The following is a 20548-nucleotide window of genomic DNA, read 5'->3' on the forward strand; positions in this document are numbered from 1 at the left end:
CGCATATGATAGTCCATAAAAATCAATAAAAATTATTATTTGATTATTTTGTGGAGGATTTAGTTCAACATTTAGCGGATAGATTGTTTCAGGGCATAAGAATGGCGTTTGGCTGCTTTCTTAGTCCCAAAGAGGGGGAACGAATGCCCAAACTTGGACGATAATCATTTGCATGGACTAAAATAACTGGTTTTACGTTTCATGTTGACTGTTTATCCCCTTCGGAACGTTCCAGGCGAAATCTTCAATGCGCCATTGTGTTCCTCGTGCTTTGGATCTGCAAGAAATCAAACTGTTGTTATGTTTTGTTCACTCCAAGTTGCGTTGTATATTTTGGGCGCTCCAAGTCAAAGTTATTTTGGTAGAACAAAAGTTGATGTACTAGTAGTCTGATCGTCCCTGTCGCTGTGAAAGACACATAATGGCTTCAGGATCGGACTCCGCACTTTTTAAGTTCGTCCCCAGTCAACAGGGTAAGTGCTAATAAGACCTGTGTATACATTAGTATCACATGCATTACTGATATCATTCATTCATTCACCCATCAACGAGGAGGTGGGGGGGGGGGGGGGCTCAAAATTATCCTGTATTCAAAACACATGTGTGCTGATTCACTGCTGGACATGGGCTGAAAGAAGTAGGCATATTTGATATCACAACCATCAGATTTTGACGTTTAGTAGCAAAATGTAAATAAAGGTCTACACAATGTCCAGTTTCTGATACCACATTAAAGTTCTTATATACTATACTATGATATAGTGTCATTATTCTGCAATAGTACAAAGTTTATGGCCATGGGCATGTTCGCAATATCCTCCACAGATCCATAATTTTGTACATCGACAATAGTTACATTTGTAAAGTCACAATGTAGCCTAGAAATATGCAATATGACGTTTACATTACTGTAGTTCCGTTTTAAGTTATTACTGTAGGTTTCATTTGATACAATAAAGTAGTAATTAGAAATGTTGAAAAACAGACCTGGATTGTAAATCATGCTATCTGTACATTGCCCGATACATTGTCACTGATGCAATTGTTCAGCAATAAAATCATTCATTCATTCATTTTCTGAATTGTGTTCTCTATACCCGTCCAGACTGTGAGCACTTCCTAGAGGCAGTGTACGCAGGGAATGAACGCGTCATTAAGAATACACTCGTCGGTGGAATTGATGTCAATGCGGTGTCTATGAAGGTATATGAGTCTCGTTTCCTAACATTGTTGCAATCAGTGAGTTCTGCTTTAATAGTGTTATGATATGTCTACTTTGATGAAAAAGAAAAAAAAACAGGCAGTGAAACTTTGACTTTGAGAGTGAAAAACTTTTGTTCTTGGTTTGATTTGATTTAATTGGAATTGTGACGGTACAATACACGTGGGCCACAGGCATCTATTGCTGATGTTGTTACCCACACATAAAGCATTACAGAACACGTAGCAAAACATACCAGTATGTGTGTATTGAATATCACAAACAAAGCAATCGATACGATCTAGAAAAGTAACATTCTTCCATGAATGCAGGATGGCACCACTCCCTTGATGATCGCAGCATGTAAAGGTCGCCCTGAGATCATCTCCCTTTTGCTGCGGGGTGGGGCAGATGTACACCAGTGCAACAAGGTTTGTTGTTTGTTTGTTTGTTTGTTGAAATTTCTAAGAATATTATTGTCATCATCGACGATCGCACAGGCAATGTAATGCATAAATGTTTATCAAACTACTGTTTATTTGTTTTTCAGATTTATCTTTCTGCAATTAATCAATTAATGATTATGAATGCTGATTGTGGTAGTACATCCACACATGTCTGGGCACTAGGGATACTAATTTAGAGCTTGTTGTATTTTATTCTCCCAAGGATGGATACACAGCACTGATGATGGCAGCGGGCTATGGGAACAGCACGGTGGTGTTCCAGCTCCTTGCAAACGGCGCTGACGTGAACTACAGTAACAAGACCCACGAGAACGCGCTGGTGGTGGCCGTGAGCAGGGGTCACTCCGTGGTGGTGTCTCAGCTGCTCGCAGCCGGCGCAGACGTGAACCACCTGAACCGTGAGGGGTCCAACATGCTGCACCTGGCGGCGACGGCAGGGCAGGATGCCGTGGTGGCGTATCTGCTGGCGGAAGGAGCGGACATCAACCACATCAATAAGGATGGCTTCACGCCGCTCATGATGGCTGCTGGGAAGGGTTCCGTGGCAGTGCTCACACAGCTTCTTGCAGCAGGTACGCAAATTTGTTTTACTTTTCCATATTTCTCAGGCCTAGGAGAAGAAATGCTGCGTTTACAGTTACTCACCTGATCCTAGCAAAAACTTGGCAACCTTACCCGTTTTTTGGTTGACCGCTGGTAAGGGATTTTCGATCTGACATCTGAGTGATGAAAACGATGTAGAACTGTTGTCCGACATGTTCTCATCATTTCCGTTGCAATAGAAAATTGTACTTGTACAATGTGTCTCGATATAATTAGAATATTATATACTGAAAATGCCACTGTGCTGATGCATTTCAGTTTTACATCGTTAAACAGTACTAGTATTTGTTGGATCACTTAATTCGTTTAAAACCTATAGTATAAAAAGAGAATAGAAAAATAGAGAATCCCTACCTACTGATCTGATTACTCCAGGACCATAATCGAAAACGTAACATTAGTTTTCCTAGGCCTCATCGATCATTCCTAAAAAATGACCATCAGAATCCCAAAGCCCACAGGCTATGGAAATATGATACTGTCAACTGGGAGGAACAGGTGCCTGTTAGAAATGAACACAGTGCATCTGTTATGCTTTGCTGGCCCAGATATCACTGGCTGATTCGTTTGGTGCAGAATACAGCTGTTGTAAATATCATTAATTGCCTGAAATATGCAACCCTTTATTCCTCCCTTCATGTATATCTGTCAGTATAGTACTAGTAAAGTATAATGCTATAAAGCTTCTTAGGGTGTGGACTGTGAGGCTTGGACGCTTGGTATCATATTGTATGATACATGCTATCTTTTGCTCTGACTTTGTTCTAGCATGGCTTTATTATGTTTTTGTATTTCTACCGATGTGTTTTTTTTAAACAAAATTTCTGTCCTTTCAATTTTCTTTTTCTCGTCCGCTTTACAATAACAGGGAGAACTTTCAAGCATCGTTATGCCCTAGCAGCAGGTAAGGGCATTTAACCTTAAGCACTCTAATTCCCTGTGCTGTGGCCATGGAGCATCAGAAGAATGCTAAGGGTTATGCAGCCAGTTGGCATGTCCTTTCAGAGTAAAGCCAAAGCATGGTTTTCGTGATTGCAACCTGCCACACCAGTCGGTTTCTACATGGGCATGGATGAAATAATTGCTTGGCCTATTTTAAATGCATGACAATGTGTTACAGAGGCTTTCAGATTAAGCTAATATATCTTTCGACAGGAAAGGATTGTGAGAATGAGGAAAAGAAGAAAATCCTACAAAGAGATGGCCCCAAAAGACATGCACAATAAGTTTACAGTGACAACAGAAAAAATTACAAGAAATGGTCGGTTATACCGGCTATACAGATACAGATGACAAATATTGACTGTGAAACAATAAACTCAAACCGGGCCCAGATCTTTTTTCTTGGTCCCTTAGGACTTTTTTTCTTTTCTTCAGTTTTGCTTGCTGACTTTCTTGATGTGGCTGCATGGCCACTGTGTGATCTTAGCCTTCCGTTTAAAAGTTACTTGCTGCGATGTGGATGTCTTTGACTTGATGCTACCAAATAACAAAGACATTTTGGACAGCATTTGTCAACTGAATGGTGTAAACAACATTTTTCAGTGTTCAAGGCCCTGTTCATAACCAGATTCTGAATCGGGATTCACCCAGGCATGGGATGGACGCCGATTTGTGAATCCTGGTATGAACGATCTGAATTTGGCTTAATCCTGATCCATCAAAGCCGCTTCAGGAGGTCTAAATCCGCTTCAGAAATCCACCTCGGCAGATCAAACCATGATTAATCCCTTGCCTGGGTGATTCTGGATTTGCAAATCCTGGTATGAACAGGGTCTAACTAGTACCCTGCCCTTCTCCCCCCAGGTGTGAATGTGAATTATGCCAACAAGGAAGGCAACACTGCCCTCTTACTAGGGGTGCACCAAGGAGACGACGAGGTCGTGAGGGAGCTGATTCTATCAGGAGCAGACGTCAATCATATCAACAGGAACGGGCTCACCGCCCTCACTGTCGCAGCAATACAGGTAGGATTCAGTTTGAAAACAGTAACTGTGTTTCTAACACCCCGGCAGATATCTTTCCTTGGATGTCTACATAGGATAAAGAGTGGGTAGCGGGTTATCAGGTTTGCTCTTTGTTGTTCTTTGCGACAGTTGTAAAGCTACTGGACTGTGAAATCATAACACTGTGAATATGATTCCAAATGCTACTATACTACAGAATTGCTTCAACAGTGAACTTAAAACACAGCAAAATTATAACTATAATAAGTGTGAAAATAACTGTATTTACATTAGTTTGTCACTGTTTTGTGCCCCCCTCCCACCAGGGCCATGCTAAGGTTGTGAAGATCCTGATCAACCACGGAGCGGATGTAAACCACCAGACGCCAGACGGCCTGGACGCCCTGATGGTGGCCTGCAACAAGAACCACAGCCGCATCGTGTCCCTGCTACTGCGGGCTGACGCCGATATCACGCACAGGGACAAGTCCGGGATGACGGCGCTGATGAATGCCATGAGCCACGGTCTGCGCTCATTATCTTCTTCTTCTTCTTTTTAACATGTTAGAGGAGTAATAACTCCGGTAACCACCTAGGTCCTCCTCCCTCAAACATGTCTTTTCAGATTGAAATTCTTAGAGAGGCAGTGAGGTTTGTAGATATGTATTGCCGATATGCCACTTTACTTTATCTTATGTTGTGCACCCAAAATTATTTCTGTGCACCTACATTTCTAGGTTAGGTGCACCAGTGCATCTATTCCCAAAAATGAATTTCGCGCCCTGATGTCTGTCCTTCAATGTTGTCAGGGCTGGACACAATCGTGTTCCACCTGCTGCTGTCGGGGTACTACAATCCGGACCACGTGGAGGAGGCCATGATGATGATGCTGGACGAGCAGTCCCAGGCCATCTTTCCAACGCTCATCAAGACCTGCGGGGAAATGTTGGATCCACTAGTCAGGGTACGTCCTTGGTTGTACTGCTAACTTAATGTAGTCTGTTGTGTTATAACTCAGTCTGAACCTATGTTCCCCAATGGACTCTAGATCTACATGTATTAACAAGTACTTGTTAGCTCTGCATGTCAATCAATTTACATGCTGTCCCAGTGTCTGGTTTGAGGACAATTTCTTTGTTTTCTTGAGGCCCTGGTGCCCTGCTAGCTAATAACCTGCCCTGATTTCATCCTGTCCTCTGTAGAGACTGCTGGACTATGAGACCACCCCACCCCACAGGAAGCTGATCATCCTGCAGCGCATGTGTGTGGCCGATCCCAAACTATTCCTGCCAGCCCTGAACAGACAGAGGTGTGTGACTCACCTGATAGAACTCATCAGGAACCCTGACTACAACAGCAACGATGCTGTGGTAGAACAGTCCATTCGCATCGTATGGGAGGTGGGTTCAACCCTTTTTTTACTCTGTCTCTCTTCTAGTTCACGCCTTAATGGTATGTATGGTAGAATCTGACCAATCAAAACATTCAATAAAATTTAAAACAAAGTCACTGTTTTGGGTCATTTTTCTACATGATGGCATAATTATAAGAGTCACACAGGCACATTCAATGGGTCTGGTTGCAACCCTTCAGCACTCTATAAGACTAAGTGTATTAGTGTATTGATGTTTGCTATATGCTTTACCATTGTAAGGAATGATGAGAAGTCATACATACTGTCTTGTTGTCCAAGCTGTTGGCCGGTCAGCAGAAAACCGTGGCTGAAAAGGCCATCAACCAGCTGCTGGATGCCCAGGGGACGGAGGTGCTGTGGTCAATGATTGACCGCCACACCAAGACTAACATCACGCTGGCCCTGCTGTGTGTGACGTTACTCTGTCTGCTGGCGCGGGCGCCCAGGGGTCAGCAGTTCCTCAAGGGGGAGGACAACCAGTACTTCTTCGGACAGGAGATTCCTCGTATGTTGACGTTTGTGAAGGATGCAAAGGTAGGATAAGTTCTGTGTTGCACTCTCTTTTGACAGCCTTAGTTTGCTAAATAGATCTATGTTGAAGAAAGGCAGATATTGTTGAGATAGATTATCATAAGTCAGAATGGTAATATCTATATACATTGACAGAGTGAAAACAACAAATACTATACATTATTGTCAATACGAAAGTTACTCAAGCACCTGGATAAGTTTTTCCAGATGTTTCAGACAGCATCAACTTGTCTTTCATCAGTGACTGACAAAACAATTGATCGTCAATAGATTAACTCAGCCATATGTTTATAATATATACTAGAGTTCCATGATCTTTTTATTCAGTATCTCGTTACCTGGATGTCTAACCTTCATCGACGTATTAAGAGGTTTGTATACGTCTCTCCACAGGCTACAGAGGCGTTTAAGAAGTTTGTGCGGACGGTGGAACACGTGCTGGTGGTTTACCCCACCATGTTTCCGTCGCTGCTGGAGGTGAGTATGCGGCTGTCCCTTGACCTGCTGGAGATAGAGATCATGGGAGTGCTGGTGCTGGCCATGGTGGGCTGTCTGGAGATGCACGGGGAGACTGTTCGTACAGAGCTGCGCAAACTGCCGCACAACAACCTGCTCAACAGTGTGGTGGACCTGCTCAACATGGCATACATACAGGTAACCTGTCCAGTTAGGTAACTGCAAGAGGAACTGTAATTGATAAGAAGTATACTGTATAGATCATGAAGCTTTCGCAGTGATTTTCTTTTTTGTGGTTTTCGGGAATTCGTGATACTGCAAATGTACAAATGTATCTGCTTTGTATGACCACTGTACTACAGATTTGCTTCAAGCATGAATTTGATACACTACAAAAACATCCTTTTTCCTCCAACTGCAAAATAAAATCACCGCAAAAGAAGATGAATTTACAGTTACTCTAGTTGTATAGGCATTGTGTCTACCCGTGTGATGTAATAATGTCAACAGAATTCTAATTGCATGTACTTATGGGATCTTGCCCATGCGCTGCTGTGGAATAGCAGATTCAAATGTTGGAATTGATGTTCCTACAGTTGTTCTGGCTTATTTCACATTGAAATTTACATTTTTTCGGTTGGGTATATGTAGGACAAAAATAATACTTTACTGCACACCAGCCCAGGTACAACAAATAATCTTTAATAGATATACCCAACTGTATGTTTATGATGTGAATAATAATTCCTTTTGTTTCCAGGCTGATGCGCTGGGCCAAGAAGTGTCCAAGCTGGCCATGTTGACCCTGCGGCACCTTGACCGGCCAGTGGCAGAGAAGGCGGTCAAGCGCATCAAGCGAGAGTGCAAGACCTACAGCGAGACGTGGCTGCCAATCACCATCAAGGCCTATCCTGACCTGGCAGACATGTACATGCAGGTAGTGTGAAAGGATTGTTCAAAGCAAGCATTTATAGTATCAATCATTTTTCTAAATGTTGAAAAGTTAATGTTTAAGATTTAGATACTTAGATAACTAGATAACAGAGACTTATAAAGTTGTGCAATAATAAGGAAGAGTTGTATGACTTTGTAAAAATGGAGAAAATAAACTTGAATGTGACAAAAAACTTTGTTAGGTAAAGGCAGTACAACAAAAGAATAGATTATAGGTCTGAAGAAACATTTTTGCATTGACATTTTCAACTGCTTTATCTGGGCCTTTGTAGGTTGTTACCTCCATGAAAAATGGAGGTATAGTTCTGAACCCGAAGGTCAAGGTAGATTTTTGGTACTGCAGGAGATCTTCCAGTTTCTGTCTCTAAGTCTTATATCCTGGGCATGCTGTGGTCTTGTTTGTGACAATGCTGTGGAATGATAATGACATTGGTGTGAATGGTGTCTTACAGCTTGGCATGGAGCCCAGTGCAGCCTGTCTGGCGGCGGCCATGGAGGTGGGGAATGAGGAGTGGGTCCAGCGACTGCGGGAGTTCTGCTACCACCCCATGCTAGACGTGTACCTGGACATGCTGGGCTGCAACAAACCCTGCGTCAAACTGGTGGCCCAGTTCCGCACCGAGCGCCAGGAGCAGGCACAGGCCATGGAGGCCGAGCTCCTGGCAGAGGAGAGCGAGAAGGCAACTGTGGGAAAGAAGCGGAAAAAACGCCGCAAGAAACCCAAAGGAAAGGGGGAGAAAGAAGACATAGGCAAGGGAGGGAGTGAAGAGAAGGAACCACCCGTGGAACCAGCTACCAAAGAAGTGCCAAAGAAAACAGAGGAAACCTCGGTAAAAAAGATGCCAAACGTTGAAGGAGCTTACTCGCGTAAACAAAAGAGGAGACAGGAAGCAGCAATGGCGAAGGAGGCTGCTGAAAAAGCTGAGGCAGCTGGTGAAGACAAAAATACAGAGGACAGTCAAGAAGCTGATGGTGAAAAGACACAAACAGCCGACGATGGGGAGAAGGATACAGAGGGAGGGGACGGATCAACTGATGCAGAGAAGGAGGAAGAGGAGAAGAAAAAGCCAAAGCCGAACCTGCCATGGTTGAGTCGGAGCAAACGATGGTCCCAGCAGCTGGAGGATCTGGCCTGTATGGACCCTGCCCTTCGCAGACAGGTGGATGCACTACACATGTGTACTAAAGGGAAGGACTTTCTCATTGCCAAGGGGTGAGTAGTGATCATTGTTCTCTTCATTTTTCGTACTCAGCTTGGCCCAACAAGCATTACCCATTAGTAATGTTACATTGTAAGTTAGAGTATGGAAGCAGAAATGAAACTGTGGTGTTGAATGGCTTACACAAGATTGAGAGGTCACGGGTTATCCTGGCATTCCTGGCTAGACAAGTTGGTGCACAATCAATTATGAAAATCTACCTGACTGTACAATGAATGAAAGTGTGGACTATGTTGGAAAGGTTACAGGTTTGTAAATGTGAGAGTGAAGTGGATCCTTGTACTAATTGTGTTGCTGTAGATTTACAATGTTGGAAAGGTATGATAAAAGTACTAGTGTACTTCTTTGACTGGTATGCTGATATCTGTATTACTGTATATCCAGGAGTGATGGTACCTATGTGTACCTGGGCATCATGAACGACGGTACTGAGGTGGCGGTGAAGAGGATCCACGAGGACAACTTTCAGTACATGAAGAACGAGTGTGAGCTTCTCCGTCTGGCCGAGCTGGATGAGGAGTACATCATCAAGTACAAGGTCAGCTTTGCTTTTTTTCCATCACTTGTGCAGAAAATCTTTAGAATAAAAAGATGCCAGAGACCTTCACAAATAGGGCTGTGTACCTGTAAAATTGTTAAGTACTGGACCGAAACATCAATTGTACCTGTACCTAAACACTAGTGGACACCATTTTTTTTGGCTAAAGATAGCTAAATCCCATGTCAGAGATGACAATTTTGCACTTGAGGATTAAGAAAACTTATGAATATTTTTTGTGAGATATGTATTCCTCAAACATAGATGACAATTTACCACTAAAAAGACAGTTGGATGAATATATACATAAATGTATGTCATACTATATAACTTACAGGTAATTGACCAAACTTATTCAGTTCCAGGTTCGGACCTGTACCTATACCCCTGTACTTGTACCTGTTCCTGAAAATTGGTACACATCCCTATTCACAAATGTCTTCAGTTCTTCGTCTTCTTACCAGAATTTAAGTCAAACTGTCTAGATTTTTCCATGCACATTCAAGCTCAAATATGATTTTGCACCAAAGATGTTGATCATTTTCGATAGAACCCATAAGCATTTCTTGTAATTGCTCTTGTTCACAGTACTTTACCGAGGATGAGACGTTTGGGTACCTTGCCATGGAGCTCTGCGAGTATACACTAGAGGACTACGTACACCGCCTTGCAGAGCAGGGAGAACTGCAGAGGCTGGCACCTAAGATCATCAGTCAGATCATGAAGGGACTACAGACGTTACACGAGCAGCCCAGGGCCATTCTGCACAGGGATCTAAAGGTAGGGTATATATAACTTAGGCCTCAGAAAATTAATGTTGTATTTGCGGTATGTATTAAAAAGATTAAGGCTGTTACGTGGGGATTGTCACTTACATTTTCAGATTTCTGCTGAAATGATCCAACAAGAACAATTTAACAAATATAAAACTGAAGTGCATCAGGACAGTTGTATGTTCAATACATGTACATTTTGTATCATATTTTAAGTATACAGACATACATTGTATAAGCACAACAATTCTTCAACATTTTCATCACCAAGGTTGAAAAACGTATGTTCCTTGCCAGTGGTGTACAAAAAAAAAGGCTAGGGTTGGCATGTCTTCGCTAGAGTTGGTCAGGCAACCGGAAGCACTTTTTCCCCCGGACCTGCCAGTTTGATGCCCTAGACATAATTTTTCAGTACAGTATGTTTCCTTTTTTGCATTGACAATAACAGATAACCCAATCTCACAAATTTACAGATTCAAAATGAACGTACAAAACCAAGCTGTTCTTGTCTCGTGTCTGTCTATGTAGCCAGCCAATGTACTGATTGATGTAAAAGGACGAGTTCGGCTGGCTGACTTCGGCAACAGTCGTCTGCTAGAGGAGCGACAAACCACGCTGTACACCAACACGGCGGGCACGAGATGCTGGAGGGCCAAGGAGACCCTGGACTACTGCAGTCAGCAGGCCTGTCGCAAGGAGTCCGACATTCAGGTATGGAAGGTGTAGTTGTACAGTTAAAACTTCAAGAAGACCACTCAGGGTACTGATAAAGTCTGGTGTATGTGGACAGGTGGTCACAATAGACAGGTACTACAGGTACAGCACTACAGGAAAAGCACTACAAGTGTAGCAATACAGGTACAGCACTAGATGCTGAGCACTACAGGAAAAACACTACAGGTACAGAACTACAGAAACAGAACTACAGGTGCAGCATGTCTTCAGGTGCAACACCACAGATACTACATGTCATTTATTTGTGCACCTCTTATCATTGTCTTGTCTCTTCTTGTCTGCATAACTTTGAAAGAACACATTGGGTTATGAGATGGCCTAGACGTAACAGCTGCAAGCCTTTCTATTATCTATTTTATCACTTTGATGAGAATTCACAATTACAAATTGTTGTCAAACTTTGGTGGCAATGGTATCTCTCACATTCTAATTTCTTTAGCTGCTCCTAACATGTCTGTTAATTTCAGTAGTTTCTAAACATTCTAACACTGCCTGCACGTCACTAACCAAATTAACAGAATGTCTGTTAACCTTGTAGTGCTATAGTAACAGCACTTCCCCTGCTGTAGAACTTGCATGCAGTCATAATGTCACAACCATTTCCCCACTTCTGTAGATCCCTACATTTGTGACTGCATGTTGTGGTGGTGGTGGTCAGTTCTAACTGTGTGCAATGTGAGTAGACTGATATGGATGTGGTCCTACACAGTGGTTTCTATAATAATGATATCTTTACGTTTAAGTTGATTTAACAGTGGCAAGTTAATGTGTTCTTTTGTATTTTTTTAAAAGTGTAATTTCATATTTTCATTTTTGCACAACCATCAAGACGTGTTTGCTTTTGAGTCTTTTTTTTTAGTCATACAAATGTATGTCATACTGCGTACAATTGTGTTGATTCTTTTTTATGTCATTTTAACATAATGAAAGTTTAAAAGGAAATTTTAGACTCACAATAGACTGATCCTGGCTGTCCATCATGATTAGCAGTTTAACCAATGAGAGGACGGCAATTTGCAGTATGACCAATAAGAGAGTGGCTGCATGTCTGTCGAATATTCATATTTTTACGTTTATATTTTGCATTTCTACAATTTTTTTGAGGTGGGTGGGCTATGAGATCGGTCCATTGGAAAACCTGACATGACATGTTCAAACGCAAATTGTGCCCACCGTGCCCTGATGGATACAATCTTGTTAAAAATGCTCAAGGCTGCAGGCATGGTGGCGTTCTTTGTCCTGACCGGTGGGCAGCACCCGTTTGGTGACCTGGAGCAGCCGTTTGCCGTGGAGGTGCGCATCATGCAGGGGCGGCACGACCTGGGGCCCATCAAGGACCCCGTGGTGTCACACATGTTAGACTGGATGTTACAGGAGGACTACACCAAGCGGCCTGACTGTAACCAGGTGCTCAGGTAAGACACCAAAGTCCTTGTTTTTGTCAAAGGAGGTTTGTTGTAACCAGGATTTGTTTGCTATTTGAAATTTAAACAATTTTTTGTAGATAAGACTTAGCCTAAGAATGAAGTGATTAAGCTGGTGTGTTACTCTGAATGGCGGTTATGCCGGCTACATGTATGTAGATACTGATAAAGACACAGATTGAAGCTTCTGTAGTGGCTTCTTAGAAACTGCAGCTTCCAAAGTTGGCATCACACAGTAGGAAAGGAGATCGGCTGATGGGTCTGTGAGCTCTAAAGGAGCAATTTTTGGGGAGACATACGCCCAGTGTTCTCTCAATCTCTCGATCATTGTTTGATCTTTGGGGATCCACCCATGTTTGCAGGTCACCAAGCCCCAGTAAATATGATAGGGTACATGTACATGCAAATACGTAAGCCTCTCTCCATTTTAAAATTTTGGTGATCAAGGAATATGGCCAAATCTTGTTATCTGTGTGACAGGGGCTTTTCAAACTGCTCATTTTGTGAAGTATGTTAATTCTGTGCTGTCTGCTGCCGACCACAGTGTTGAAATGCTGCATTGTTCTATTTCTAGCCATCCCTTCCTGTGGGATGTTGACAAGAGAGTACTGTTCCTCGGACGGGTGGGCAACGAGGCAGAAGTGGAGAGTCGGGAGGCAAACTGTTCCGTACTTCGGGAAATCAACCTCCATAAGAACAAGATCTGCAAGAAAGACTGGGTACATAACAGATTCAAACTCTTTTGTATATAATCTTTATCTGCAAACTCTTGCCAAATGGCTAGTTAAAATGGAACGCATAAAAAAATGTAGATACAAATTACAATAACGTAGAAAGGTAAAGGTAAGAAGGTCTAGTTTTTAGATCTAGCCGACGTTTCTACATACATTCCTGATAAGGTAGACTTCTTCGTTGGAGGCAGTAGCTAGTGAATAGTTTCACATCTTTAATGATTAGTGGGCTTTTTGATTTTAGTAAAAATGTAGTTATTTCGTTTTAAGCAATCTTTGCTAGCTATATTTCCAATTAAACTTACAGAAAAAAGGAGTTATTTTTGGAGGATATATTTGAACTTGATGTGAAGGGCAGGAGCTGATTGCTAAAAATGTTTTCCTGTCCTCAGACTCAAGTGGTGGACCAGGATCTGCTGTCCGAGATGAGCAAGCAGAGACGCTACAACAGTTCTGTAGGAGACCTGCTGCGCCTCATCCGCAACTCACAACAACATTTCAAGGACTTGTAAGTAGAATATGGAGATTTACCATACAGTCGTACATGGAATATGCAAAAATTTCCCCTCGTCATATGTCCATTGTTTTTTTATGATTAGCACTATGTGTTGAAAATGTACATAAATGGAAGGCTTGTATATTTCCCCTGAAAATTGTGCCTCGTTTGTTATGATCATGCATTTGTACCACAAGCACCATGACTTATTTTGTGGGTGGTTTTGTTTTGTGATGCCCTTGCATAGTCAGCTCTGATGTTTTGAAACTGGAGTGTAGGATTGCGAAACATGTGGTGTAATTGTAATGAATATTGAATATGCTTTCCAATGATACATGATACTGTACAATTGATAAAGTAATAACAGAGATATGATTGATCAAATTTTAGTCTCCCAACCTTTTGTGCTGACTGCTGAGTGTACATGACTGTTACATCTTGTCTCCTGTCTGCAGGCCACGGGAGGTGCGTGAGCGAGTGAGCGATGAAGACTTCCTGCAGCTGTTCCCATCACTTCTTCCCTACGTGTATGACATCATCGGCAAGAGCAGCGGCACAGACGACGACTGGACTCAGCGGAGGAACCTGAAGATGTTCTTCAACTGAACCACCATCCTTTTTTTCCCCTTTTTTTTATTGGACAGACAAGGACGACGTGGCACTGCAAGTTTTTCATAACTTATTTTAACAGTGCCACGTACACAGAACAATATACCCATTTTTACACCTGGGTGGAGTGAGGAAAGTTGTGTAAAGCACCTTTTCTAAGGGCACAACCTTGGTGGCATCATCAGGGGATTCAAACCTAGGACCGCTGGGTTCTGGGCCGAAGACTCGTCCAAGACCAACACCCCTTACGCTTCATTTTCTGTCATAGGTACAGATACATTTTCTGGCCTTGATGCCATCCAATTTACTAATGGGGTTCCTATACTCGCTTTCCAAAAAATTCATTTTAGGAGTGTAGGAGAGTATAGGAGTATAGTATAGGAGCCCCTAGTATAGGAGCCCCTGTAGTAAATCGGATGGCACCCAGGCTACTACACATTGCCAATATTGACATGTAAACAATTGGGGCCCTTTGCAATGGCTTGCTTCTGTATAAAGGTGATATACCTGACTCAACAATTTGTATATTGTCTTGTTATGATTGACAATCTAAAGTGCTTCCCTATGTATTTGGGCAATATGAATTACTAATATGTATGGTTTCTGTAGAAGAGCTGTCACAGTGGAATAAATAGTACAGTATAGATACATGTGCATTTATCAGGCAAAAAATAAAATGATCTCAGTTGATGAATTTGAAGATCTATTTGCTCATGTGGTGGTCTGATAAACATTGCCCAGTCAGGGAGAGCTCTTTTCTACATGCCTTTGTTGCAAGAATTTTTCCCCTTTTCTTTTTACATGCCTACTGTGTATTTGTAAGGAAAGGAATCAGGAAACTTATTGTGAAAAGAAACCGTGGGGAAAGAATCTGCACCTGTATATCTATGTCTTTTGCAATATTGAATATACTACCAAGAAGAATTGCAGTATTACACTGTGTGATAGGCTCCTCAATTGTGCATTGTTATGAATTCAACTTGGTCTGAAGGGCTTTGCAAGTGGCTTAACCAACTCTTGACATTATCCAGAAAGATCTTTGAGTAGCAAAGTACATTGTATATTGTACAGTTTGATTACATAATGAATATTGATACTAATTTAGATCCCAGAATATTTTTCAGCTCTTGCAGGGAATGGTTATTTAATTAAGGCTAATGTGTAAGGGTAGGGAGCGTTGGGTTCTTTTTTGTTAAATTTGAAATGACACTACTGAAACTCTCCAGTAGAGTTCTTGTGAAAGAAAGCATGTGAAGAGAGTTGACTGTGGGGGCTATCTTTATCAGTACAAATATGTATAGTACATTATAAGTGCTCAACTACTTCCATTATAGTCGTACTAATGAAAAGAGTTTTGTTGAAGCCTTTACAGTCTGTATATATGTAAATATATTTGTGTCTGTGCAATGAATTTTTCCACCATTTTATATTAAAGAGTTCAGCTTTACTTGTGTGTTTCTTTGTTTCTGTTGTTTTTGTCATGAGAACTGTAGTTAAGTGTCAACAATAGGCTGAAAGCCCGTGATCACTTCCAGGTCTTCACGTACATTTAGAATGAACCTAAAGACTTTAAACTCTAGTTGACACAAAAAGGCGAAGAACAGCGTGACACTGGTGCCGTTGCCAGCCGTAGAAGATATTGAGAGATCAATGATCGCAGCGACCAAATCTGATTGAAACTTTGTACCACCAACGAACTACAGCTGCAAACATATTTTGAACCGCTAGTCAGCGCTTCTGAATCGTTGACAGTTTATGCACACATAAGTGGCAAAAGGCCACTGCACTGGCTCGAGTTTTCACGTGGATGAAATCCTCTTGACACTTCAAAGTTGACGTGAGCGCAATAACAACAACAAATAAGGTCTAATTTCTTAAATATAGATAGTGACGAAAGTCTTCGAATCAATTGAACATGCATTACAGTTTATAACGTAAGATAAACAATAAATCCTCTGGGCTGAGTTTGTGACACCGTCTTCTACAACTTATATCTTGATGAAGGAGCAATAATAACGGATTGAGTGTTCTGTGCATCAAGTATTTTTAAAACCTTCGTCATCTCCTTTTTTGCGTGTGTGCGTTCTCATCAGTTTTGGCCTGAGTTTTTGGAGTGTCCAGGGGATGCCATCCATTAAATCAAGTCAGAGTACTGGCACTCTGTGCTGCTGAGTTTGCAATGAGGAAGATTGAATAAATGATTTGAAAATACTGTACTGCATGAGAGCTTTGTCAACTAAAGTTACCAGAAGCACAAACTGAAGGTAACGCAAATACCCGGTAGGTTTACATTATAGGAGAGCACCTGTATTCTTTTCACGTTTCAAACGAGTGTTGACTGTAGCAAATTGCAGATTTTTAAAGCAAAATGACGGATAACGATGATGTAGTGTTACGTTATAGATAGGATAATCGGGTCTGATGAAAAGTGAGTAAAATGTTACTCATTCAAGGATACTGGAACCAACCATGACTAACACAGCTAGTCAATATCATAATTTATCAATGTGAAATTGGCGTTCTGCTTACAGATGCAATAACACTAGATGTATTTCATGTAAGGCACATGTACCTTGTATATATCGGTTATTTCACGGTATGATATTGTGCAATCAATTAGTAGTGTCAAAATTGTACACAGATTGCTGTTGTTCATGCTGTGCAATAAACTACAAGCGAGTTTGTCTTCGCTCCCAGTACGTTGCAAATGTTTATTGTATTTCCGCAGACAAGCACCGTTCTATTGACGGCTCCACTATGGTTACACGTACGAAAACTGAAATGGTTAACCCGAAAATAGCCCGTTTTTCGGTTTCGCATTTCGCTTCTGTCGTCGAAAGTGGCCTACTTTTTTGAACGATGACAGCATTCATGACTCACTCCACGTTTCACTATGCCACTACACTAGATCTGTCATCCTCCAAACAAGCAGTTTTGAGCTAATTGCACCTTTTAAAGCTTACAACAAACGCATGGCAATGAATTAAATGAGGTTACATGCCTTTCAGATATTTTATACCAATAGAATCGTGTAAAACTAAACGGCCCCGGCGCTCAACCTCGTATTGCAAGCGGCCCTGGCGCTCAAGCTCAATACACCTTCGAACCGTTCTATTGACATACAGTATAAACATACAAAGCACCATTGCATTTGTCAAACGTCTTCTTGTTTAACAACATGAAATTAAAATTTGGACGTGGTTAGCACTTCAGAAAGAAACGATTTACAGGAGACGCACTTCTATATATGAACATGAGAAGGAAATGTGTCGTTGATGACCTAACATCGCATTATTTTGTTTGTGAAATGTCTCAAATATTGTGATTCTTTAATTTTGATGGTCACATTATTGGAGACAAAGTCGAATAAGCCTAAAAAACTTAACTCTTTACGAGCCTTTCATCATTTCCCCATTCCCGAAAAGACCGAAATTTTGCAATCTGGCGGTCGTTTTAGCTACTTTAGACACGGTCGGGAGCGGTACTGCAGGGTAGGCTCTAAAAGGGTATAGCGTCCCGACTTGGAAAAATGTGACAAAGTATGCCAGACATTAGGCTTAGAGCCTGTGAACACTTCTCAAACAGGTCCAGACGACTTCACTTACATTTCGAATCACATTTGAAACTTTTAAAAGCAAGAGTTGTCATTAAAAGGATCAGTTTTTAGGCGGCGAGCGAGGAGCCTTTGTAGCGCCCTGGCCACCGGTCGAAGCGCCACCTACATTCCATGTCCATGTAAAGTTACATATCACTTTTGGTTCAAAATGAGTATGCTAGGGCTGTACGTCGATATCATCCGCTTTGCCTTGAATAACTGTTCGTCTGTTTATGCGGGGTAAGAGACTCTCAGAGTAGCCCGGAAGTCACTCAGAAAACATAAAACCATCTGTCACCCCAACATATACATTGTACTTGGAGATTAGGTAGGTTGTCTAGTTTCAGAAGACGGTGTAGCAAACTAACTTCTAACGTTATATTTCTTTAGTCTCTACCAGACTTACTACGCCGGCTATAGGGAAAATATTTGCCGGGGGGACTTTGGCCATGGAGGGTTACATTCGCAGGCCTAGTTTGCAATATTTGACCCTCTCTCCGCAGCCGACTCCCTTCATACAATGTTAACTCGAACAGAAATTTAAAAAAAAATGGTTCAGCAATCCTCATTTAGGTGAAGCCAAAACTTTCTACATTTGTGTGTGTGAATTATAAGAACGATCGCTTCCATAGCTGGAGGTATGAGAGATTGTCGTAAGAATGTAGTTGCAGTACTGCAGCAAACAGATAGGAGCGCTAATTGACAACTCTAGTTTCAGTATCAACATACAGTATGCAGAACTAGCTTGCTTGGCAATGACAATAAAAACTGGCCCTCCAATCAAGTTCGCTTGTGTTAATTTGTCAATCTCGATGTTTGTCACACCCTCATCTTATTAAGCATTCAGCAAATGGCACTGCAATTATTTTTCAATTCAACCAATTTTTGTTCACGTAGTTTGGGTGGGGAGAACTATCATGGCTATCAACTTCTGATTATCTCAAGTGTTTTTGCAGTTCTCGTCATCCTATATTTTAGTCTACCACCGCAGTTGGGATTATGCAAATGACAATTCAACCCACCAGAGAAGAGGTAACTACATGCATTTTGTCCAAGACCAAACTTGCTGATTTCTTTAGCATACTGTTCCCTTATCTATATATCTAACTCTTTGAGTGGCTGCAAAAATAGGAAAAAGCTGTGTGAATAATTTACTTGAGGAATATGAATGCTTTAGTGTTTTTCGGGTAGCTAATTCCTCTGCATCTTTTCAAGCTAATAACAGTCTGGTAGAGAAATGTTTCAAATGCTTAGAAGCTGGTATAGAAAATAATATAAAACTTTTCCACAGATTTGCTCAAAGGCTCAGCCTGGGGGCATGCTAAATTGTTTAACTCTCTGACATCTATGGCATGAAAGGTTAAGGCCAGAGGGGCAGTGCTTAAATTATGGTAATGACGGTGGAGCCCATCTCTCTCCTTCCACCGCCTTTCATATCCCCAACCAAAGTCAGGTACCTATTTAATGGGTGGAGTAGGGAAATTCGTGTAAAGTGTCTTTCCCAAGGGGCTAAATCTAGACTGGGATGACAGGAATTGATTTTGTGACCTCTCAATCCCTTGTCTACTACTACTAGCCACCAAGTACAACTCACAAAAAGACATCACTGAAACAGTGTGTAAACTTTGAACAATTTATTTTGTTCATACAAGATCACAACATGGTGACACGTGCCAATTGCACTGACCTGCAGGGACACATATTAGAGTCAACTCATGACCTTTTAACCTCTGAACTTTAACATCTCCACTCCCTGATAATGCACTTGACGCCACAATATCATCATGTACGAGAACAATAACAAAAGTAAATGTAATATTTAAAGTGTACATATTCTTTTTTGTTTTTTAAAATTATCTATATAAAATTTGTTCACTTAGGAGTTAAATACTAGCCCAAATACTAGTACTATAATCTGACCTAAAAGTCTGGACATTATGTCAGGATTGGTATGGGCAGTACACAATCGCCCCTACCTTCTATGGGTGGTACTGCAGTAAATCAATGTATATAATATACCTGACAACACATCACAGACTCATTCAATTTGCTACTTCCTTCTGAGTTGAAGACAGATGGTTCTGACTGCCCCAACAACTGTACATATACAGCCATTACAGCTGTAATAAGGTTCATTATAATTGGCTTGAGTGCATTGCAAAACATTAGCGAAAATCCCTATATAATCATGACCAACCAAGATCTGCGGTCCGTGCTACAATATTATACACATGGTGATCATACATAATACCATTGCAACAACAGGGATTTTCAGGTGCTAACAATGCACCCATTCTCCGTCCACTCCAAGTGGGTATTGCAGTTAGGTAATTTATCTAACTACTAAGGATGCGCACAGCCAGGTACTGCTTAGCTCAAGGACAATGATAATATACCCAACCTTTCCTAACAGTTCTTGAAGTTGGTGAAATCCTGAACAGACAACACTTAATACTTCAGGGACAATCTTTAAGGAAGGGTAGTACAGTTTGAGTTTCACTTGCTGCTACATGTTTCTTTTTTAAGTTTCTTTTAAGAATACATGCATACCTTGCTGTCATCCTGCATGGACTATGACAAAAGCCCTGGGCATTTGCTGTGTGTTAACTTGTTGCAAGACTGGCCTGATGCCAATTTACAACAATCGTTTTTCGCCAAATCAAGGGACGACTTTTAAATGGACTGCATACTGGCTCATTCTGGCAACAAATAATTTCTTAACAAAACCATCATGTTTACAGCTATCTTATACATAAACAAGCTAACCCTATTACTTGTAGTCTATTTGTAGCACTACAAGTATGTCTTGTTGGTCCTTCCATTTAGGGTGATTACAAAGTCATTAATTGAATGTC

General features: G+C 41.4%; 1 protein-coding gene across 3 annotated transcripts; it reads left to right on the plus strand.

The window, feature by feature from the left end:
- The first annotated feature begins 112 nt into the window (after window positions 1–112).
- Window positions 113–15545, plus strand: LOC136438948 (uncharacterized). 3 transcript variants are annotated; one of them, XM_066433994.1, is made up of 20 exons: window positions 113–473; window positions 1106–1203; window positions 1534–1632; window positions 1871–2240; window positions 3140–3175; window positions 4078–4238; window positions 4544–4742; window positions 5027–5181; window positions 5420–5617; window positions 5911–6165; window positions 6556–6816; window positions 7379–7555; window positions 8025–8785; window positions 9177–9330; window positions 9919–10110; window positions 10632–10814; window positions 12051–12253; window positions 12837–12981; window positions 13386–13501; window positions 13945–15545. In XM_066433994.1, exons 1-20 carry the CDS (start codon window positions 422–424, stop codon window positions 14093–14095), a joined length of 3966 nt encoding a protein of 1321 aa, XP_066290091.1. In that variant the 5' UTR covers window positions 113–421; the 3' UTR covers window positions 14096–15545. The 3 variants fall into 3 exon arrangements, with proteins under 3 accessions (XP_066290091.1, XP_066290092.1, XP_066290093.1); XM_066433995.1 differs by lacking the exon at window positions 3140–3175; XM_066433996.1 differs by lacking the exons at window positions 12837–12981; window positions 13386–13501; window positions 13945–15545 and adding an exon at window positions 11455–11513 and having other exon boundaries at window positions 12051–12166.
- Window positions 15546–20548: the final 5003 nt, after the last annotated feature.

Source organism: Branchiostoma lanceolatum, chromosome 7 (genome assembly GCF_035083965.1).
Source record: "Branchiostoma lanceolatum isolate klBraLanc5 chromosome 7, klBraLanc5.hap2, whole genome shotgun sequence".
In the NCBI taxonomy this organism is placed as follows: Eukaryota; Metazoa; Chordata; class Leptocardii; order Amphioxiformes; family Branchiostomatidae; genus Branchiostoma; species Branchiostoma lanceolatum.